Here is a 24856-nt window from a genome sequence, read left to right as displayed (position 1 = left end):
CTGGCAGGTGCTGCCGCTCGTCTCAGGTCGAACAGGGTGCTTTCTAAGCCCTTCCGTCTCTCCAGGACGGTTCCGGAGCAGGTGGGACGCCGCTCACCCGCCGAAGGTCATTCGGGGGAGCCAATACCCCTTAAATCGGCCTTCTTGCCAGCATCTTGACCATCAATCACTGCCACTCCACTGGTCGCTACTCCATTCGGGCATACACTCGATCCCCGCGGTATCATCCTAAGTCATTGGTGGGACCATCCTGTGGATGTACGGCCACGTCACTACCGGCCGGTGACCTGTTAACCTTGCTCGGCAGTTCCAGATGGAACTCACGTAAGCGGGGGCCTCAAGGTACAAAGTACCCGGGAACTTATCCCGACGGTCCCATCCTTGGCATCAGGATCGTGGGTACGCTACTACCCAAGGCCACGTAGAGAGAGTGTAACCGTACTTAACGCCTTACACTCCCGACAACCTTTCCCGTGATGTACATAGAGGACTCACGTAAGTGGGACGCTTGTCCCGACAGTCCTCCTCCTGGCTGCGGGAACGTGGGTTTGCCAGCCCCCATAGACTCACATAAGCAACTTCTCCCTGCGGGAACCCGGACGAGGTAGCTGTGAACCTTGAAGTGCTCCAAGGATGCCACTATCCTGTCCCATGGTATGGAGTTGAACGCGTTGACGATGTCCAAAGAGACCGCCAGCGCCACGCCGTTCCGAAAAACGATATCCTCCGCGAGTGCCCGCACGCGTCTGATAGCGTCAATCGTCCAGCGTCCCTTCCGGAAGTCGTACTGGCTTTCGTGCCAGCCTGGTACCTGTCCTGTCATGTGTCGCTCCAAGCGGGTGACAACCACTCTCTCGAGGAGTTTGCCGGCCTCGTCCAGCAGGCATATCGGCCGGTACACCGACGGCGAAGTCGTCAGTCGCCCTCTTTACGGAGCAAGACCAGCCTCGCCGCCCGCCATGCCCGGGGGTAAACTCCCTCTCTCAGGCATCTTGTGTAGAGGCGCCGAAGTGTGGGAGCCATGAAGCCCATCACTTCCCCCCAGATCCGACCACGTCGCGGGAGACCATTCTTCTGGTCGCTTCCAACATCTCTTTCTCCGTGATTGCACAATCATCTCTCCATTCGATCGGCCGTGTCGTTTCCCGCGACTGTTCTGCCGCACAATGGAACTCGAACCTAAAAATAATAACAAAGAATTGTTTGAGATTAAAAAAGTTCTAAACACAATGGTAACAGTGGAGCCACCTAGACATAAAAAAGACATAGCGCAATGCATACGGTGTCAGCAATATGGACACACAAAAGTTACTGCAACAGAAGCCAGGCGTGTGTCAAATGCGCAGAAAAGCACCTAACAATAAACTGTCCATACATAGGAAAAATAACAGCAACGACACTACAGAGATCAAGGAACTGCACAAACAATCCATCAAAAACACCGAAATGCTAACAAAAATGATAGCGAACAAAACGCAGTTCTCAGACAGCAAACGCAACAAATCACAGTCATGTTACAACTTCTCACAAACATGCTAAGCAAAAAATAAAAACGGATACGCTGAAAGTAGCAGCCTGGAACTCAAACGGCCTACAACAACGGGCCCTAGGAACTAAAACATTCCAGTATAATAACAATATAGACATATTACTTGTTTCAGAAACACACTTCACTCCAAACAGCTACATGAAAATACCATGCTACACCATATATGATACTAAACAACACTCAGGAAAAGCACACTGAGTGACTGCAGTGATAATAAGAAACGATATTGTTTCGATCATTCGCGGAGAGACGCGATCGCGAGATATCACGTCAACGAGAGTTGTAAGTTCTCGTTACGATTAAACAATCGACGCCACGAACTGATCGATTCCCTTATTTCGATTATGATAATAAGGGTAGTTCAATGAAATTTCACAGAATTAACACAACTAAATTAATGTTTATTGCAACAACTTATTAACTAGAAAGATATAAATGGAACAACAAAAAGAAATGTGACTACGTAATGCGCGATACAAGATATGTGTGGACTGTTTGGCTTCTCGAAACGTTCTGATTCTTTCTGGAAGGCGACCCCCACTACCTTCGGATCACGCCACATTCTTTTACGCCAGATAAAATAACGGCCACGAATCGACGTTTCTGGAGGTCGCCCTGCTTAATGAACCATGCGCTTGCCACTACAATGTTTGTTTTGCCGGGCAGCCGCGACGATCCGTCTGCGACATTATAGTGCCGCGACCGACAGTTAAGAATATGATCTATGGCAAGCCGCATGGCGTAACAGATATCAAACATCACTTACACAGCCAAGTAAGAAAGGAATATACCCAAGCAATCACAGTTACAGTACATACTAGTAGCAACCACTTCCAGTTGTCAACAGTATACATGCCACGGCGACACAAAATGACAACACAAATGTAGGAAAAGCACTTTCAACACTTAGGTGACAAGTATATCGCAGTTGGAAACTACAATGCAAAGCACACGCTATGGGAATCAAGAACCACTACACCTCGAGGTAGAACCCTGGAAAAATACGTTAGAAACAACAACGTCATTATATTATCCACAGGAACACCGACATACTCGCCGATAGATCTGAACAAAATACCTGACCTACTCGATTTTTCAGTTACAAAGGGACTAAACGCAAATAAACTAAAAATAAAACCCAGCCTCGAACTTAGCTCCGATCATATGCCTATAATAATTGCATACAGAAACAAACCAATACTTTATAGTAATCCAGAGACACTATACAACAAAACCACCAAGTGGCAAACTGTTAAAGAAATAACCGAGAGTAAAACCAACTGCAACATCCCATTGAAAATACCCGAATACATCGAACAGACAGTAGTAACAATGACAGAAACTATCCAAGAAGCAGCATGGGCAACCACTATACCTGAAACAACCAACAGACATACAAAAATAATTCCACCAGACATACTTCAAAAAATCAGAGGAAAAAGAAAAGCGAAAGCAAAATGGCAAAAACATAGAACACGAGAAAACAAAAAACACCTACACAAACCTGCAAAGGAAACAAAAAACAAAATAAAACAGCACAACAATAACGAATTCACAAGATTCACAGATTCACTCTCTGCACACGAGAATTCCAAGTACTCCCTATGGAAAGCCACGAAGAAAATAAAGAAGCCAATAAAACTAGTCCCAGCAATCAGAAAAGCAGACAACACATGGGCAAGAAGCAACGAAGAGCAAGTTGAAAAATTTTCCAACCACCTTTACAACATATTTGCACCACATAATATCAACTTACGAGATTTTTGCCTCTTACTGTAACCAGTCTGCTGCCCCATTGGGTGTGCTTGGCGTTATAGTCTCCTCCAGCTGTGAATCTATTGCTCAGGGTGTCCAGGAAGTTATCAAAGTCTTCTTTGGCGATGGAGTGTCTGGGAGGGCAGTATACTGCTGAAGTGGTGATTGTACCATGACAGTCTTCTATTGCTACGTTTGTTGCTTGGAGGTAGTCTTTCTGTAATGATGGAAGTTCGTAGTGCTTAATGCTGGATTTGATTATGATTCCGGCTCCTCCATGGGCCTTTCCGCTGGGATGTTGGGTATGGTAGAATTTATAATCGCTTATATTCAGGTAGTTTTTGTCGGTGAAGTGGGTTTCAGATACGAGCATTACGTCGATCTGCTGGTGTTTTAGGAAGAGTACTAGTTCAAATTTGTGTTGCGCTAGACCGCTGGCATTCCAAACAGCTATGCGTTTTGGTTTTATTTTGCGTCGGGGCGTATTAATTTATCCATGATGAGTGTTAATAGTGATAGGAAATTATTTATTTGTTCTGATTGTTTGTCTATTAGCTTTTTAAGCCTGGAGACGTTGTCTGTGTTTGGTGCATTGGGGACACTATTTTGAGAATGGTCCCTGTGGCTATGCGGATCATTTTGATTTCCTTGTACTGTTTGGGCATAGGAGATTGAAGTAGTAGTGAAATTAGGAGGTCTGAGTATTTGATTGGCTGTCTCTTTGGCTCTGAGCTTAGAATACTTATTTATATATGTCGGGTTTACATTAGAATTAGGGTTAGGGGCGTGAAACGAATCTTCGTTTGGGTTACACGTTGTCGTTATGCAATAGAGAAGACATTGACTAGTGCAAATACGATTATCATAGAACCGGACAAATAACCGTGATAGTTAGGTACTCGAGAAACTAATGACAATGATCCCAGGTTCAATAACGAATCCGCGGGTGACGGGATGATAGATGAACGTGCTCACAAAATCTAAGTCGGACGCGAAATATTCACTGGTCGTAAGAGGTTACTCTTTTCGTCGAAGAGATCGCGAGAGAGAATGACTTTCCCCTTCCCGATGATGCGACAGAGGAAAGCTATAATGAGGTGTGTCTAAGGACAGGAGATCATCGGATTCGTCGAGAAAAGCTTTCGTTCAGAAAGTAAGGGAAATTGGCGTTGCTGCTAATTGGTCAATCTCCATATCGGTGGTTAGAAAAAGATGCTAGCCGCCCTCGAGGGAGAGTTGCTAGTGGGAGACGCCGCTCGTTGAAAAATAGGTCTCCCCTATTTTCCCGTAGTTGGGACAAAGACTGTTTGTCTGTTTGAAGGACTTCAGTTGGCTAAACCTTAAGATTTATAACGGGCCTTCGGGCTAGCCGAACATGTATTGCGGAGACGCATCGACATCTGGCAATCATCTTACTCGAAGAATAGGGTCTGCGTGTGGCGAGCTACGGCACAGAGACCGTTGGAATGTTTACTGTCGAGTGTTACAACTATTTCCTTTTTAAGGAGAGCTATAGAATTATTCCATGCCTTTGTTAGACAAAGCGTTCATCCCGTGACCGCGGCTACGTTCGGCGACTGACTGTCGCCTCGAGCCCAAGCTCATTATCACAGCTCTCAAAAAATTACAATCGGATTGAATAACTACAATTGTTTAATTGCAGCTATAGTAGATTCTAGGTTACAATGTTACGGGATTATCCAAAATTCCAAAGGCTCCGGTGTTCTTTCATCTCCGACATATATAAGGTTTTGTAGGCTGAGCAACCTTTGTAGTTAGCAGGATGGTCATCTTGACAGTGGATGCACTTCGCTGGGGTTTCCGGTGATTTAGCGCACTGGTCCGCGGAGTGTGTACCTGCACATTTAACGCAGCGGAAGGAATGGTTGCAGTATTTCTTTCTTGTGATCGTACCTTTGGCACCTTTTACATTGCACTATCTCTTTTTTAACAAGCAACGTTTAACAACCTTGATTACTTCGTTACCGTGTTTTAAGATTTCGAATTTGAGTTCATCTATGTTGGCTGAGTGGTGGATGTTGCGTAGAACCACTCGGAAAGGTCTTTCGTGTTTAAGCTGGTATGTGTGGAAGTTGGCGTTCATAGTCTTTAGTAGTTTTGTGAGCCTTCTATATGAGCCTGGGTTAGTCGGCAGAATTTTGACTTGGTTATTATTTATTTTTAGTTTATATTCCTCTTTGTTGATATCTTTCTCAATGGACTTTACCATTGTTTGTATATCGATGACATCATTAACAAATATAGGTGGGAGACGGGAATTTTTTTTGGTGTGTTGGTTTGTTGGTGGGTATGCAATTTCCATGGAGTCGCTTGTGGATTCCAATATGGCGTATCTGTTATGTGTGGTTACTTGGTTTGTTGACTGTTCGTTCTGGGTGGCGTTTGTGTTTATTTTTGATGCTTCTATTTTTCGCTTTTTAGAACTTATGGCGTCATTACTACGGGGGGATCTGTTGCACTTTTGTCACGGAGAATGTAGCTTGGAGCAATTGTGGATTTGCTCAGGAGAGCCTGGTCGTGATTCCTGGGCCATCATCGAGCTAGTTAATTCAAGTTGAATAACTAGTCGAGAGCCTATGAGGCTAGGATTCGGGTAGAGGTTGGGAGCGTAGGAATTTTTCTTTAAAAGAAAACGCATCGGCACTCAACAGCGAACTGAAAAAAATTAAAAAAAAAAAAAAGCATTGTGATTAGGATTAGGGGAGTGTAACGGATCTTCATTTGGATTAGACATTGTTGTTATGCAATAGAGAAGATATTTACTAGTACAAATATGATTATTAGTACAAATGTGGATATTCCATAATTGACAGGTAACCGCGGTGATTAGACACTAATGACAATGGTCTTAGGTTCTATAACGAATCCGCGGTCGACGGGATAACAAATGTACTTTCTTCCAAGTCTAAGTCTACTTGTCTACGATACAAGTGTTATTAAACTAACTCTTTGTTAAAACGTAAAATATTCGCTGAGCGTAAAGACGTAACTCTCTAATGAAACCTCACGAGAGAATGACTTTCCGTCACGATGATGTTGCAAAGGAAAACTATGATGGGGTGTGTCTAAGGACACGAGATCATCGGATTCGTCAAGAAAAGTCGTTCGGAACGCGAGGGAAATTGACGTTGCTGTTAATTGGTCAATTTCCATGTTGGTGGCTAGAAGAGGATGCTAGCCACCTTTGCGGGAAAGTTGCTAGCGGAAGCATTGTTCGTAACAAAAATAGATTTCTCCGATCTTCCCATAGTTGGGACAAAGACTGCTTGTCCGTTTGAAGAACCTTAATTAACAAAATCCTAAGATTTCTAACGAGTCCTCAAGCTAGTTGAACCTGTACTGTATAGGTGCATCGACATCTGGTAATCATTTTGCACGAAAGAACCGATGGAATGTTTACTTTCGAGTACCTCTACAAATATTTCTTTTAATGAGGGTACCCCATACCTTTGTTAGACAAAGCGTTCATTCCTTGACCGCGGCTACGTTCGGCGACTGGCTGTCGCCTCGAGCCCAAGCTCGATATCACAAATCTCGAACAAATACAATCGGATTGAATGACGAAAATTGCTTAATTACGGCTATGATTAGAATCTAGATTATAGTGTTAGGAGATTTTCCTAAAGTTCCAAAGGAAATGACTCGGTGTTCTTTCATCTCCGACATATATATGTGTACAGTATTTAACGTATCAAATTTCTATAAAACAGCAATTTCTGAAACACAAGGCTTGGTATTGTAAAGATCAAGCAGAAAACTAATTACAAAACTAGAAGACGTAGAACGTAATGCAATATAATATGCACAATCATGATAATATAAAAATATAGCACATTCTTGAAGATAAACTAAGATGAAAATGGAGAACAAGATAATTGCGCTTTGTTTTTCACACGATAGATGGCCAACAGCTTACCTCGTGCGAATCGTAAAGAAGAAGACTATGACGTTCGGAGATGCAAACTATTCTGCGCGACGTTTTCTAAGAAAAATCATCAATTGTAGATTGAACCCGTCTATTCATAGAAATCTATAACGGCACATAAATAAATAATGAATGCGGATCACGTATGAAATATGTTTATACAGATTTCAAACACGCACGCGTTCACGGGTGGCGACAGAAAAATCACATACGCAACAAGCATTCTTCAGGTGCTACTAAATATAATCGAATACTGTTTCGCATAAACCACACACATTTTCCACACAAATCACTGACCACTGCCTATTACAATATTCACATACATACACCTAAAATAAAAAATGAAAAAGGCAAAGGAAATTACATAAATATTGTTTAAACTAATACTCGAAGGATTAAAAAAGGTATCATTTCATGGAGCAATAGATAATAATGCAAATTAATGAACAGCCAAATTAAAAGCTGCATTTATTGCGTTGAATATCTCTTTTTCGGTGAAAATCTACCATAAAGTAAAATGATTCAATTATTATCATTATTTAGTTATTTCATTCGACGAAACCATAAATATTAAATTATGTTGCTCTCTGTAAAGATTATCCGTAGATTTCTTTAGAAAGTAACGCACAAAAGGGTATCGACTATAATCAATTTTCTATATCATTTAGAACATTTTTGCACTTACTAATTGTTGGGAATGTTAATCTATGGAAAATATAGGTACTGCATGTGTGAAGATCCTAAAACATGAATACAATCAATAAAGAAACAAATGAAAATGGAATCAATAAAGGACTGAATGAGACGAGTTCTCTGGAGGAATTCTACGCCGATAGTGGGATTCTTGTGACTGAAGCAACCGGTTTCGTCGGGAAAGGTCTCCTGGAAAAACTGATCCGCATATGTCCACGCATCGCTGCCATTTTTATACTAATCCGTCCTAAAACTAACAAAACGATAGAACAACGATTTAAGAAGCTCATAGATGATCCCGTTCGTAAATATATTCTTGTTCCTTTCAATATTTAAGGCTGTCAGGAGCCAAATTGATTAACTTTCTTTTCTGGAATTTTCGTTTTCAGATATATGATGCTATTAAAGCAAAGAACACCGCACTTTTCAACAGAGTTTATCCTGTGAGAGGTGACGTGAGTCTGCCAGATTTAGGTCTTTCGCGAGAAGATAGAAATCTGTTGTTAGAGAAAGTGAACATAGTGTTTCACGTCGCAGCCACTGTGAAATTCAATGAGCCGTTACACGTGACTGTTAATGTGAATACGAAAGGTACTGCTCGTGTGATCCAACTTTGGAACGAAATAAGGCATCCAATTAGCTTCGTCCACGTCAGCACAGCTTATAGTAATGCGAATTTACCTGAGATTGGAGAAAAGATTTATACGTAAGAATAAGTTACGCGCAAACATTGTTCCATGGTTTATGAATATTTTAATTCTAATTATAGCGTGAAGAATATGTGCACTTACTATTAATTTTGCAGCACGAGTTTGACGCCTTGGGAGGTGATCGATATCTGTGAAAAATTAGACAATACGTCGATCAATGAAATAGAAGAAAAGATTTTAAAAACTTATCCAAACACATACACATTCAGTAAGAATTTAGCAGAGCAGATTGTAGCAAGCAAGTGCAGAGATCTGCCAGTTGCGATAGTGCGGCCAAGCATAATTGGCGCCTCTTTGGAAGAACCATGTCCTGGTTGGATAGAGAATATTTTTGCATTAACAAGTATTATAGATCTTTTCCGATAGTAATTTTTCAATACTCCTTACATTTCCTAAAATTGGAGTTGATTGATTTGTTTGTGAGAGGATCAATGAGAGGATCTCCACCAGATTATCATTATTATATTTGAAATTTGCTGTTGCTCACTATTAGGAGAATTCATTTCTATCTATTTAGCATTGCATTTCTGCTAATCGAAAGTCACAAGTAATTTCTAAATCAATTCAATACCCAGGTATCATTCTGCCAGTCGGCAAAGGGTGTGCAACAGCGATACGGGGTACGAGAGATGCAAGATTGGATTTAGTGCCTGTCGATTTCGTAGTCAACACGATAATATGTACTGCATGGCATGTCACGCTACATTCTGATCATGAAGTTAAAGTTTACAACTGCACCAGCAACGCATACCCTTTTAAGTAATATTTCTTACAAATATATTTCAATTAATGTAATTCGATTGTTAGAGTATTCCAAAAGTTTATTTAAGTAACGTGGACAATGGAAGTGCACACAAACGTAGAATACGAAAGTCCAATTTTGATCTCAATACGTTAATTTAGGAAGATAGTGATGTAATGTAATACTTATTTAATTGCATAATATTTCCTGAGATACTCAGATTGTAATTAACTTTACTTGAAGCGTAATTCGATTAATTGTACCAATGTAATTATTTCAATTCGCAAGATGGGATCAGATGAAAGATACCATCGTGAAATGTTGCATAGAAACGCCACTGAACGGTACGCTATGGTACCCGGGTTGTCCAATGATAGCTAATAGATATATTTACAACGTTCGGAGTGTAATTCCGCATATTTTGCCTGCGTTCATCATGGATAACTTTTTAAGACTCCGAGGTAGTAAACCAATGTGAGTATTCTACCAATCCTCGTACAACGAGAACAATCTTTCGGATAGCCTATATCTTCATCTGTAATAATAACTAAAAATGGTATTTCAGATGGATGCAACTTCTCAAAAATGGTAATAAGCTGTTCACATCGCTACAATACTTCATCTTGCATGAATGGACTTTTCAAAGAGATAATTGTTCCGACTTAGCGAGGAAAGTAAAAATGTTAAACGACAGCGATGTGGTGAAACTGGATTTACGGGATATGGATTGGGAGAAGTATATTGCAATGTACCAGGTGGGAATTAAGAAATTTATTTTGAAAGAAGACTTTAACTCAATAGCCCGACAACGATTGTCAAGGTGCGTATAAAAGCATCTTCGCATAAAATAGTAGGAACTAATGTAAATACATATATTTTCGATTATTTCAGGCTGTTCTGGATACATCAGATTACGAAAATATGCGGTATAATGGTCTTACTACTGATAATATACTGTATCGTGTACTGACTATTTGAACGTAATTTCTTCTGATTAAACCAAACGAATATAAATACAATTTTCTGGAGAAGGGATTCATCATCCTTTTCATTTTGTCTCTTCATTCGTCTCCTTGCTAAATAAATCCATTTGTGACACTGCTTGTTTTTTCTATAACATTTTAATAAGAATGCAGTTATTTATACCCATATGATTTCTGAGCTGTAAGCAATTCATCTGCTCGCTGACTATGAACATTCTTCCATTACAATGACATTATTATAATGACAGAAACTTCTTTCATCCTCCATCAAATAAAAGTTACGAGATAGTTATTCGTTGACAATAATGTACAATAATAATTTACCATTGAAAAGTCTACTGAGCAATAAACAATGACGATAGAAAATAAATATATTTTAAAACAAGATAGTTGTAAAGTAAAACTTTTTTAAGAATGCTTCATTTGCTCTAAAGGCTCACTTTGGTTCTCAAGTTGGTTGCTCATGAACCTTGGAGTTGCTTGACCAGTCGGCGTTAAAATATATGATACAGTCAACGAAATAGAAGCTAGATGTGACATGCGATAAAATATTATTTCACATAATAAGTAGTAGGTAGTTTCTTATTTAACTTTGTTGAAGTGGTTACTACTTCTAAGAAAACTCTACATCTAGTTTTTTAGTTTTCTCAAGCACTGAAGCCATCGACAGTGCGTAGACAAAAGATTGCGACGAAGACAGACCATAAACAGTAGACAGGCGACGTTGGCTTCTGGGTTTTCAGTTATAGGGTAACACATCTAGCGTGCGGATCTGGACCAGCTCAAATTGTATTCTTACCTATAATTACACTTCCATTTAAATGTATTTAATGTAAATATATTTAAGGTAAAAGTAATGTTCACCGCTCGTATGGTGTTACCCTATTCGTCAATGGGATCGCAAGAAGGAATGAATTTCCGTTCCGATGATGCCATAGAGGAAAACCATAATGGGGTGTGTCTAAGGACACGAGATCATCGGATTCGTCGAGGATAGCCTTAGTTCAGAAAGTGAGAGCAATTGACGTTGCTGCTAATTGGTCAATCTCCATATCGGTGGTTAGAAAAGGATGTTAGCCGCCCCCGAAGGAAAGTTGCTAGTGGGAGACATCATTCGTTGAAAAAATAGATCGCCCCTATCTTCCCCTAGTTGGGACAAAGACTGTTTGTCTGTTTGAAGGACTTTAGTTAACTAAATCTGAAGATTTATAACGGGCCCTCAGGCTAACTGAACATGTACTGCGGAGACGCATCGACATCTGGCAATCATCTTACTCGAAGAATAGAGTCTTCGTGTGGCGGGCCACGGGACAGAAACCGTTGGAATGTTTACTGTCGCGTGTCGCCACAAATATTCCTTTTAAGGAGAGCTATAGAATTACTCCATACCTTTGTTAGACAAAGCGTTCATCCCTTGACCGCGGCTACATTCGGCGACTGGTTGTCGCCTCGACCCCAAGCTCATTATCACATCTTACATTATCAAGCTCATTATCACATCAAATCTCGAACAATTACAATCAGATTGAATAACTACAATTGTTTAATTACAGCTACAGTAGACTCTAGGTTACAATGTTGCGGGATTATCCAAAATTCCAAAGGCTCCGGTGTTTTTTTATCTCCGACATATAGAATAAAAATTTTTCGTTTGGAGCTTTGTTTTCGAGAAAATCGACTTTGAATTTTCGCTCGGTGCGCGTGCACTTTATCACGTCTTGTTATAACGAATCTCACTGTAGATTTAAAAAAAAGTGAAAAAATTTTTCTTTTTTAATTTTTATTCTATATTTTCGATTTCTTTTTTCGCGTAGAATCACTCCCTTTCCGCTTGTACCACCAGTTACCAACCACCCTGTATATTATATTATATATTATATTTGGCCCGAACATTGTACTACGGTCTATGCCCGTAATATTTACGTTTGGTCTGATTATCTACTACGGGCTATGCCCGTAGTTGTAGGTTAAGGGGTTAATTGGCGTAGGAGGCTTAGGAGCCGAATTGAAAGCATAACGGAAGGAAGGACCGTAGTCAGGGAGAAAAGAGAGAGAACTCCAAGGAGTAGGAGCGAGATTATCCTTGTTAAAGTGAAGCGGGATAACAATTGCATAGATTCCTATAGGGAGGACGTTGGGGGCGAAGAATGCCCTGAAGGAGACAACTGGCGTCAGGAAGACGAGGACTGGGCACATCCTTATTGAACTAAATAACAAGGTAACGGTTGGGCAGGTTGCGGAAAACCTGAAAAAGACGATGTGTCAGGGGATGGAAATTGCACCTATGGCGAATAGGGAGACCCTGGAAATCAGGATTATTGATCCTATCGCCACAAAGGAAGAATTGGCAGAGAACATATCCACTGAACTGAACATAAAGGAAAAGAGATGGATAGAGGTGAAGCCCCCAAGGATGACGCCGTGGGGAACCCAGCAGGCGGTGGTTGTGCTCTCTGCGAGTACTGTTCCCGGGGACAGACCGACGATCAAGATTAAAACGAGATTGACGATTGTGTCGGCGAGGATTCTGCCCAACTTAGTGAGATGCTATAAGTGTCATATGCTGGGGTATACTGCGGCCAGGTGTACGATAGTGAGCCTTGGTAGAGAATTGTGCAGACGATGTGAGGACAAGGACCACACCATAAACCAGTGCACGAAGGAACCAAGGTGTGGTATCTGCCTGAAGGGAAATAAGAATACCCTGCGGTATATTACCGGGTCTCAGGAGAAACCTGTAGTAAAAGAGAGGACGAAGAGAGGCAATCCTATCAGAAGATGAGGATTTTGGTAATAAACTTGAATAGGTGCAGGCTTGCAAACGAATTGATGTACCAGTATGTCTGCGAAGCTGGAATAGACGTTGTATTCATATCGGAGCCTTATAGGCAGCGGATATATTGGTACAACAACGACAAGGGTGATGCGTCATTGTAGGTGACGCTCTTCAGAGGGAAACAATCAGAGATTTATCTCTAGATATGGAATCATAGGAGTCAGCGTGGACAACGTGCTTTGCATTGGGGGTTATTGCTTTCCCTATGAAATATGAAACAGTTTAATAGCTATGTCCAGGTGTTGGACACTCTGATTCAGGCCGCCAAGAGGAGTTACCCAGCAACGATGATCTCCGAAGATTATAACTCAAAGGCAACCGCATGGGGAGTCCATGTAAATGTAAATGAAATGAAATGGCAGACGAACCAGTCTCTTGAACATGTTCGTGAAGAATGTGATCGTCCCGATCCGGTTGAACGAAGATCATGAAGGAAGAGGCGAACAATAAATTAAGTACAACATTGGGCGGGATCGTGCGGTGATATGCCGGAAGACCGAGTAACGGGTAAGCGGATCCTCAAGGTAATCGAGATAAACGTGGAGGGGCCCCTTCTAACCACGAAGTAGGAGATTAGATACCTTGGGGAACAGGTAGATAACTACAGAAGGTTCGGGGCTCATTTGTTGAAAGTGTGCAATAGGACAGATACCCTTATGGGAGCATTGAGATCGTTACTGCCCAATGTTAACGGTCCCACCGACTCTGCAAAGAAGCTCTATTCTGGAGTCTGGGAAGTCTGGTCGGTGGTGTTCTGTGTGGCGCCTGTATGGGCCAAAAGGGTAGTAGTGAAGAAGCACAGAAACACTTTTAAGAGGGCGCCAGGGGCCGTATTGATAAGATTATCTACGGCTTATCCGCACAGTGTCCCACGCAGCACTGTGCGTGCTTACGGGCACCTTGCCCATTTTCTATACGGTCGAGCTCCGGGTCGAGAAGAAGGAATATCTACAGTCACTATACGATATCCGTTCCAGAGAAGACACAGTCTTGTATGAAAGGATCAAGGCTCTGGAAGAACGTATGGAGCGTATTGGAAGGAGGAGGACAACTGGACGAAGAGGCTGGTAGAGGACGTCTCTATATTCAGGAAGCACAGGAGGTATATTGAGCGGTTTACTATGCAGATCCTGATCCTTATGCGCACCCACGAACCCGAAGCCAAGGGTGGGACCATCGGGGTAAGCTCAGGGACCGGACCATCGGCGTTGACCGATACCCGTCGTCTTGGGCCCTCGCTTACGTAGGTTCCATCTGGAACTGTCGAGTTCGGTTGGCAGGATCTCCGACCGATAGTGACGTGGCTGTCCATCCACACCGCTAGTCCTACCAATGATTGAAGTTGGGATCAGCGTCGTCGAGTGAATCCCGGAGAGATTTGCGATCCCTCAACTCGGCCAATTTGAGTTAGATTCGTGGAGGTAGTGGTTGAAGTCCAAATGTTAGACAGATGGCCGATATGGTGTACTTGGCATCCGCGATGACCGTCGGCGGGTGAGCAGCTTCCCAACTGATCCGAAACCGCCCGGGAGAGACGGTAAGGCTAGGAAAGGAGCCCCGTTCGACCTGAGATGAATGAAAGCCCCTGCAAGCCTAACCAATACAGGTAGCAAGGTCTGGGTGCCGAGTGCACTGGTTAGGTGTGATCACAACCCCATGGCCCTAGGGGTGCCAGGGTCCGGTATGGAGACTTTGCCGAGGTACGGACCTGTAACTGGAGCTGCTACTGCGGCAGACACTAAATGTATCGAAGGATGATCAGGAAGGTAGTACGCGCCCGCTGCTGGTACTGCAATAGTGACAGCGACGACGCCGAACATGCGCTGTTCTACTGCCCCAGGTGGATAAGGGAAAGGAACGAATTGAAGAATCACGTCGGTACATCAATGGCAATTGACAATTTGATCGTGCTGCTAGTGAAAAAAGAGGACAACTGGACTAAGTTCCAGGTTTTATGTAATAAAATAATGAAGTCCAGGCTTGCGCAAGAAGAGATCGAAGAGAGGAAAAGAAGATGATAGAATAAGACTGAATAAGAGAGCCCATCGCGGCAATAACATCTTTGTCACCTGGTCTCAAATGATGAACGGACTTGGGAACTTTGGGAGTCCTACCACTTAAAGGTTTTAGAATAAAAGATTTAGGATACTCAGTTCCTGGAATTATATCGAGCGATTACAACAAATACTTGCAATTGTACCAAGCTACGGTAATGAATCTATTTATTTAAATATAATGACAACTTAAAAATATGGCGATAAAATATTAATTGGAGATAGAAGGATCTGCCATGTTTCAATACGAAACAGCCACTGCCAGTGTTTCTAATGGAACTTGAACCGAAAGCTCATAACAAAGAAATTTGACATTACAAAAATTCTAAACACAATAGTAAAAATCGAGCCACCCCGTTATATGTAGGACATACCGCAATGTATACAGTGTCCACAATACGGACACACTGAAAACTATTCCAACAGAAACCCGGAGAATGTCAAATGTGAACGAAACCACCTAACAATAAACTACCCATACACAGGAAAGATAAACGAAGGAAAATGCTATAAGTGTAATGGAAACCACCTAGTAAGCTATAAAGCCTGCGAAGTCAGAAAGCAACTACAACGAAAACTGTTTCCATCGCTTCGAAGTAAAACATGCGGCAACTAGCCCACCCAACAAGAAATTGCAGAATCAGAGCCAACACCAAATGTACAAAACGTAGCGAACACTAACCATAGAAACATAAACACCTTTGGTATCCGAAGTTATGCACAAGTAACTAATCAAACTCTACCCTTAAACAACCAGAACCAAAACGACAAGTATAACGACGCTACAGAAATCAAGGAACTGCTCAAGCAATGCATCAGAAACACTGAAATGGCAACAAGAATGATAAGTGAGCAAAACGCAATACTCAGACAATAAACACAACAAATTACAGTTATGCTACAACTACTTACAAACATGTTAGGAAAAAAATAGAAATGGACATGCTGAAAATTGCAGCTTGAAATACCAATGGCCCACAACAACGGGCCCTCGAATCTAATACATTTGTGTAGAACAATAATATTGACATATTACTTGTTTCAGAAGCTCATTTCACACTAAAAAGCTACACGAAAGTACCATATTACACCATCTATGATACCAAACACCCGCCAGGAAAAGCACACGGAAGGACCACAGTGATAATAAGAAACGACATTAAACACCACTTACACAGCCAAGTTAGTAAGGAATATACAAGGTGGTTCGTAACTGGTGGTACAAGCGCAAATCTTGTTTCTACGCGAAACAAGAAATCGAAAATTTGATCAGTAGTTGCTCGCTTGGAGCGACACATAGCGGACCAGGTGCCAGGTTGGCACGAAAGCCAGTACGGCTTCCGGAAGAGACGCTCAACGATCGACGCTGTCAGACGCGTGCGGACACTGGCAGAGGACAGAGTTTTCCGGAACTACGTGGTGCTGGCGATTTCCCTGGACATCGTCAACGCGTTTAACTCCATGCCGTGGGACAGGATACTGACGGCCCTGGAGCACTTCGAGGTTCCCAGCTACCTCGTCCGGCTGATCCGGGCCTACCTCGATGACAGGTGGATTTGCTACAGCAGCAAGGAAGGAGAGGAAAGGCGACCTGTCGAACGCGGAGGACCGCAGGGCTCGGTGCTGGGACCGATACTGTGGAACATGCGAGCGATGCCCGCTGCCCCCAGGCTCGGCCATGGTGTGCTACGCGGACGACACCCTGGTCCTGGTCGGGGGTCGTGGCTGGCACGAGACACTGCGCATCGGCGAAATCGCAACGGCCTGCGCAATCAGTGCCGTGCGCGGACTGGGCCTGAGGGCCTCCCCTGCCAAGTCAGAGGCCATCTGGTTCTTCGACAAGAAGCGGCGAGGGACCCCACCGCCCGGCCTATGCATAAACATGGCAGGCGAAACCGTCCAGGTGGGATCGCAAATGACATATCTGGGTCTCGTCATCGACAGCCAGTGGACGTTCGAGCCACACTTCGACTGCCTGATTCCGAAAGTGTCGGTGGCCGCGAATGCCCGACGCGACCTGCTACCGAACATCGGCGGGGCGGGAGACGCGGTGCGCCGAATTTACGAGGGCGTCATTCTGTCCCGAGTGATGTACGGAGCCCCGGTATGGGCGGACGACCTGATGGCGAGCCGCCGCAGCATCCTGCTCCTGAGGAGGCTACACAGGGTAACCGCCATCAGAATCATTAGGGGATACCGGACGGTGTCCCACGCATCGGCGACTGCAATAGCCGCCCCCCCCCCGTGGGAGCTCCGGGCGCTAGCGTTCAAAAAGAGATACACGAACCGGAGAGTATGGCATCCGGGAGAAGATCCGACCGAGCAGGCGGCTCCGAATGGCATAGGAACCGCTAAGGAGGACACGTGCGACCGGTGGCGATCCCAGCTGATCAACCCGACGTGAACATCGGGGCGCGGAGGCGATCCTCCCAAACTGGGAGGCATGGAGAAGCCGCCACGGCCTCCCACTCACATTCAGAATGACCCAGGTGCTCACCGGATACGGTGTGTTTGGCGAGTTCCTGAAGAGAATTGGACGGGAGACGACAGACATCTGCCACCACTGCGGAGAGGACAGGGACACGACGCAGCACACCCTGGAGCTCTGCCCGGCGTGGGAGCTGCCCCGACACTCCCTGCGGCACGCCACAGGAGGAACACTGACCCCCCCCAGCGATCATAGAGGCGATGCTGAAAGGGCCGCAGCGAGCGAGTCATGCTCGCGAAGGAGCGGGCGGAAAGGGAGAGGAAGAAAAACTCCCACCCCTGCAGGATAAGACGATGGAGAAGGATGGCAGTCAGGCGACCTAGAGCTGTCCTAACGCCGCGCCAACGGACCATGCCTGAAGGAGCGCAGCGCTAGGGGCAAGGACCCCCCTAACGCCAGCTCAATAGACGGAAGATACTAGGACCGGCTCGAACAAGAGGACGCGGGAAGAGAGCGCAACGGAAGTTAATTCACTGAGGTTCCTGGAGCACCCCCGTCGCACGCGTAGGATGGTCATCGTGGAGTTTTAGTCGGTAGGAGTCCGACACTACTCTGCTGCTACGCGTTCTGCAGCAGCGGAGTGTCCATGAGGATTTCTCCACGTACAAAAAAAAAAAAAAAAAGAAAAAAGTCTAGCACACAAAATTATGCATATCTCAATAATAATAAATAGGTGTATAAAATATATAGCAATATTTAAGAACACTTTATGTGAGTATAATTATAATATATGCACCTATATCTTGCTAAGCATGTGTCTCGCCCTACGCAATGTGTTAAAAGAACCTCCTGAGATATCGTGACTGTTCCTGAGTAATTTCGAGAAAATCATACAAAAAAAGCGGAAGCGTTGGTGAAGAATATCGTAAATTCTTCATTGTGAATGAACTCTCCACTATTACCTTGATACGTAACATAATTTAACGACTTTAGGAATTTGGTAAGAGGGTAGAATAGTTCTGGAAAGACAAAATCATTTCAACATCCAAGGAGAAACGTTAGAAGAATTGTAGAAACATAAAGTTGAAGATAATCGTAGACATAGTTGAACTTCTTTCCTTTATTTACTGTATTGTTTGTTATTTAAAAATGTTTTATTTAGTTCTAACGCGAGTGATTTGGATATATTTCGTATATTAATATACCCGTTTAGAGATAATTGGTAGAAAATCAAATGCGACGATTGACGAAGCACCAGTAGAGGTATGCCACGAATTAGAGCGGTTATTTTTGCGCAGGAAACGATGTTACAGTTTAATCAATTACCATCCATGTCAATATTTCTCATTTGCCAAATTGTCTCATTTATTATTCTATATGGTTGTATACTATCTACCAATATAACGTGTATCGTTGTCTGCGCAGCGCAATAATACTTCAATTTGTCATGATAAAAGAATCAATTCTAATAACTACATTAGTTGATTTCTCACGATTCCTGTGAAATTTTGAAGATACAGTATTTAGTATATTATTTGGTATATAATTAAATTCTTAAAAAGACTAGCATTACCGACATGGAGATATTCATTTTCAAAGTTGAAAGTTTTATCATATAGTCGATTTCGATTAAGATAGTAGAGGAGGTTGAAATGAAATACCAGCTTAAATATACATTTTATTCCCACACCGTTTCCTCGAAGAATATAAGGTGAAAAGATGACTAACAAGTTGAAATGTATACTGTTCGAAGAGATGATCGCAAGTGAAGTTATATTCTGTGAAGGCGGTATTTATACGGAACTAGTGATGGGTGCTGGTCGCCTCACTAAAGCGGGGAACATAACAAACATTGAACACGAGAAAAATCCGCCTTTCCCATTTTTTACCGGATTGAACAATAATCCCAATGTACTTCGCGATTTGAAAGATGCTTTACAGCAATCAAAGCCCTTGATGGTAAAGTAAAAATGCTTAATTTTATGGCCGTTCCTTCGGATTATTGCGGTTCGACTAATTATATTTATACAGCTGGTGGCTGTCTTGACCGAGGGATGGATTCTGGTTTATGTAAAGGATAACGGGACGTAACCCCAGTGGAGAGGGTACCGATCAAATCTTCTGTGAATGTAGAATTACTTGGATCTCCCACCCAAATCCCTCTCGATTGGTGGTTGTCCGGATTCAGCTGGATCGGGTTGGGTCGGTAGTAGGACTAGCCGTTTGACATCTCGATCCAAATGCTCGTTGTCGTCTGAACAGTGGCCGACCGGATAATGGCGTTGGAGCCTGGATGGACCTTGATGACTCGGCCCAAGGACCACTACATTGATGGTACGTGATCTTCCCTGATGATGACGATCGTACCTTCCTGTATGCCGTTACTGCCCTTGCTCCATTTCCTTCAACTGGTCAGCTCGTTTCGATACTCCTGATGCCACTAGCTCCAAATGTGCTGCTTGAATTATTGTAAGCGTTGCCAGCTGGATAGACGGTTAGATGGAACGTTCCTGAAATCTCGCTCCCGAAAGTTCGTTAATGAATCGCCAATAAGAAAGTGGCCAGGAGTACGGACAAGGAGGTCATTGGGATTGGTGGAAATTGGAGTCAGTGGCCGAAAATAGAGAATTGATTCGATTACGATAATGAGAGTTGCGACTTATGATTTTGACAGGATGATTGGATGTTTCTGATGGAATGGCATCGGCGAGTAGCTGAGTCGACCCCCGACTCGCAATATCACTTCGATGTCGAGAAAAGGGTTGAGCGGCTGGAGCTTCCCCCTAACAGCTGTGTCTCGATCTTTTTGTAGAGTAGAACTCGGTAATTAACTGTAACTAAAACTGTATCTAATGTAACGAACACGTAACTCGCATTTGTCTGCGATTACGCTATTTTCGTCCAATGAAGCCAAACAAAATATTTATGAAAAATTCACATGTCCGACACAAACATGGAGGGGCGACTTTATACTTTGTCGAAGTAAACGTTCCCACTAACTAAAAACAAGTATGTACATACACATGAATGCTTTTGGCTCCCATTGATACTTCTTTAATAAATACTTTATCGAATGAACGTCGTTTATAATTACAGGACGCTAAAATGATGTGTCAAATTTCCAAGTCAGTATGACAGTCACATCGGGCCACAAAGGTGCAAAAGGTACATTATCTTTTCTTCTCTTGCCTATGTTGTGTCTAGCTATTTGTCTGTCTGACTTACAGTGGTTATCATCTGATTATGTTCTCTTTTCAGCCGGTAGGTGGCACCGTTTTACCATTCCTTATCTTATTAATTTTTCTCATATTATGGTACCGATCTGCCGTTTCTGTTTATCGCTTTTACGTTGATCGCTTATCGCTTTAGCCTCTTATTTTTCTGAACAGTTTCAACTTGCTTTCAAACTGCTTTTTCTCTCACTTTCTTTCTGTATCTTTACTTTCTCGGATTAATCACTTCTTTCTCTTACCCTTTTAGTAATACTCCATCTTTTTCATTAAACCATGAAAGCTACAATTTTATCTTTCCCCCTTTATTAACACGTTGTTACGACCGTTCGCGGAGAGACATGGTCGCGAGGAAAACGCGTCAGCGAGAGGCGTAAATTCTCGCTACGATTCTGCTAATCGACGCCGCGAATTAGTCGTTTCCCTGTTTCGATTAAGATAACAGAGGTGGTTCAAATGAGTTTAACACTGGATTAACAGGGTTAATATAAACTTGTACATTACGGCGTGATAATCGGCTTCGAATTGTTTATCACATTGGAATCGACGGCAGAGAGATGCGAGTCACTTCATCGCCATAGCTTTAGAGGATCCAAGCGAGGGAGTTGTTTCGTTAAATGGGAGAGCGACAATGTATCGCCCTTCGTTGGTGCGTTGGACGTGATTTCGGAAGTGTTTCTCACATTGTCGTTCCGCCTCCGAAATGTGTGAAGTGGGCGCACCTTCGTCGATTTCTCGAAAACGGGCGGGGTTTGCCTGTAAAACCGTCGTGGAGGCGTGAAATGTGTGTGTTGACGATTGCGAGGTTGGGCTCCCGCCGATGACCCATCCGAATCGCATTTTTTGTAGACCCAAGTCGGGCCCATTTGATTGACTGATATCAAGTTGACCGACGCAGAGTGATGCTAGCGTTGGTCCGGCGCTCAATAAGATTTCGATCGGAGCAGGTCTATGAAATCTTGGATCGGCTAGTTGGAGATTCCTAGGTATTTGTATCGTTGAGCGATCTACGGGTTGATCTGGAACCCAAGTCGGTATCGTTGATATGATTAGGAACGTCAAGGTGCGTTCGTATGTGCCGTCAATGGAGGTGATCGTGGCCGTGATACAGCGTTTCGAGGTCGTCGATAACGTGTTGAGGGTTCCCATTTGGACTGAACACTTCCGTTGGTAGAGTTCATGCTAGAGCCGGTGTCTAGCTGAGCTCTACAACGGAATGGTTGAATTTTATTATTTAAGATGTTGGCCTGCGCTGTGACTAACAAATCGCGATGTAGTGATTCAGAAGGAAGCGAGGTTAGTGAGTCCGTTTTCTATGATTCGGTCCCTAGCAAAGACGTCTGATGTGGTCATTGCTTTCCTTGTCGTTTAGGACTGGACGATATGTTTGATCCGGCTACATTTGTTCGCGATAAGCGAGATTCGCGTTTCGGTGACGTTCGAGGAGATGTTCGGGGAGACGTTCGGGGAGACGTGGATGCTCGTCTCGAACGATGTGACGAACGAGGGGACGGTGAAGTAGGTGATGATCGTCCGTTGGATGATCGGTCGCTCGACTATTGATCGCTCAATGATTGGCCACTATATGTTCGTGTTTTTATCGCGGTTGATGTTGAGTTTGTCCTATCGCTGTTCGTGTGTGTTTTAAGAAAGTCTACCAAGTGCGTGTATGACCGCAGTTTTTGTCAGGTAATGTGCGTTGCCACTTGCGAATGGTGGCGGAGGGTAGCTTCGATATGAATAATTTAATCAGAACAATATTTGATGTTACTGGTTCACCTAGTTTCTCTAAAGCTTGAAGATTTACTTTGACCGTCTCGAGAAAATCATCTACGGCCTCGGGTGTCTCCTTGGTTATTTTCGTATAGTCAAAAATTAGGTCCCAGTGGCGCATACATACTTGACGGTGACAGTCAAATTTTTCTCTAAGCAAATCAATCGCGATTGAATAATTTATCTCTATAATGTCTAACGATTGGATGCTTCACGCGGCCTTTCCGGCCAAGGACGATCGGAGATAATGAAATTTTTGTACGGGTGTAAGTCGTTCACTTCGATCTATAGTGAACGAGAAGGAGTTGTAAAATGAATGCCAATTCTCGATGGTAGAATTGTCCAGTTCTGGCCGAGCAGAACTTCAGAAAAACAGTGCTTCAGAAAAAGTGCGGCAAGTGGGGAAGAGAAAGTTACGAACGGCAACGGTCATAGTTAAATGGTGGAAACCCGTGTCTTCTACTAAGAAGACTATAAACAAATCTAAAATGAAAAAGCACATCTCACCAATAAAAATAATTAACAAAGACGAGCAATGCTACATAAATAAAACAACAAACATATCAAAACCAAGCCAACCAATAAACCAAGAACAGGAATGCTCAGTTACAAACGAAGTTGATAATGGAAACCAATAAAGAAATAACCCAACGGGATGAAAGCTGGAAGATGGCGAGTTATAACAAAAAACGAAAAATAACAGGAAATTCAGATATAGAAAAGCAGCGATGGCTGCAAGAATTACCACTAAGAAACTCCTTCAGCTCACTTACGGAAGAAATAGACGACGACCCAGCAACCAAAAATAAAACTAAATCAACGCACACTACAAAACCACCACCAATATTTGTCGCGGCCGAGATAATAGACCCGCTTATTGATCGACTAAACGATATATTTGGGAAGGAAAACTACAATACATAATAAAACAAACAAAAATAGAACACGTACAAATACAAACAAACACCCCAGAAAGTTATAGGAAAGTGATAAAAGAATTAAAGGAAAAAATGCTATATACCACACGTACCAGTTCAAAACGGAAAGGAGCTACAAAGTAGTTATGAGAGGACTACTTCCAAAAACTAACACAAAAAAACTAAGTGACGAATTAGCAAAAATTGGCCACCAAAAAAGAGCAATAAACAACATGACAAGATACGATACGAAGCAAACACTATCCTTATTCATAATAGAGCTAAAACCTAGCACCAACAACAAGGAAATCTACGAAATCAAACGAATTCTAAATACGATAGTAACAGTGGATCCACCAAGCCATAAAAAAGATATACAACAATTCACGCGGTGTCAACAATACGAACACACTAAAAATTATTGTAACAGAAGCCCGCAATGTGTTAAATGTGCTAAAAACAACCTAACAACACACTGTCCTTACATAGGGAAGATAAACGAAGTTAAATGTTGCAACTGTAATGGAAACCAGCTATAAAGGATGTGAAATCAGGAAACACCTACAACGTAAACTGTTTCCACCACTTCGCAATAGATCAGTCGATAACTACCAACCACAACAAAGTATAACGTAAAATGAAACAACATTGAAAGCACAAAAGGAACAAAAAGCTATAAACAGTAACACAGATCCCCAAGGAAACCGAAGTTACGCGCAAACAACCCAAAACATTAGACACGCAACAATCAGAGTCAAAGCAACAACACCGAAGACGCTACAGAAATCAAAGAACTACTAAAACTATCAATCAATAACACCGAAGTACTTACAAAAATGATAAGCGAACAAAAGGCACTCCTCAGACAGCAATCGGAATAAAGTACAGTTATGCTACAACTACTTACAAATATGCTGAGCAAAAAATAAGAAATAAAAATGGACATGCTTAAAATAATAGCCTGGAACTCTAACGGCCTACAACAAGGGGCCCTAGAAACTAAAACATTCATGTATAACAATAATATCGATATACTACTCGTTTCAGAAACACAATTCACTATAAAAAGTTATATAAAAATACCGTACTACACCATATATGATACCAAGCATCCCTCAGGAGAAGCACACGGAGGGAACGCAGTAGTAATAAAAAACGACATTAAACATCACTTACATAGCCAAGTAAGAAAGGAATATACCCAAGCAACCACCGTTACAGTACAAACTAGCAGCAACCA

The 24856-nt window shown here is 42.7% G+C and overlaps 2 protein-coding genes across 2 annotated transcripts in view; both read left to right on the top strand.

Moving 5' to 3' along the window:
• Positions 1–24856, top strand: part of LOC117240707 (putative fatty acyl-CoA reductase CG5065) — a 271254-nt gene that overhangs the window by 39555 nt on the left and 206843 nt on the right. The gene's annotated exons all lie outside the window — the stretch shown is intronic.
• LOC117240714 (putative fatty acyl-CoA reductase CG5065) lies at positions 389–10365 on the top strand. The gene is made up of 8 exons (XM_033506747.1): positions 389–399; positions 7988–8243; positions 8333–8649; positions 8749–8996; positions 9229–9412; positions 9684–9869; positions 9961–10215; positions 10287–10365. The coding sequence occupies exons 2-8, from the start codon at positions 7998–8000 to the stop codon at positions 10363–10365; spliced, it is 1515 nt and encodes a 504-aa protein (XP_033362638.1). The 5' UTR covers positions 389–399; positions 7988–7997.

This window comes from Bombus vosnesenskii, unplaced genomic scaffold (assembly GCF_011952255.1).
Source record: "Bombus vosnesenskii isolate JDL3184/JDL3185 unplaced genomic scaffold, Bvos_JDL3184-5_v1.1 scf7180000014854, whole genome shotgun sequence".
In the NCBI taxonomy this organism is placed as follows: domain Eukaryota; kingdom Metazoa; phylum Arthropoda; class Insecta; order Hymenoptera; family Apidae; genus Bombus; species Bombus vosnesenskii.
This window is presented reverse-complemented; position numbering and strand designations above follow the sequence as displayed.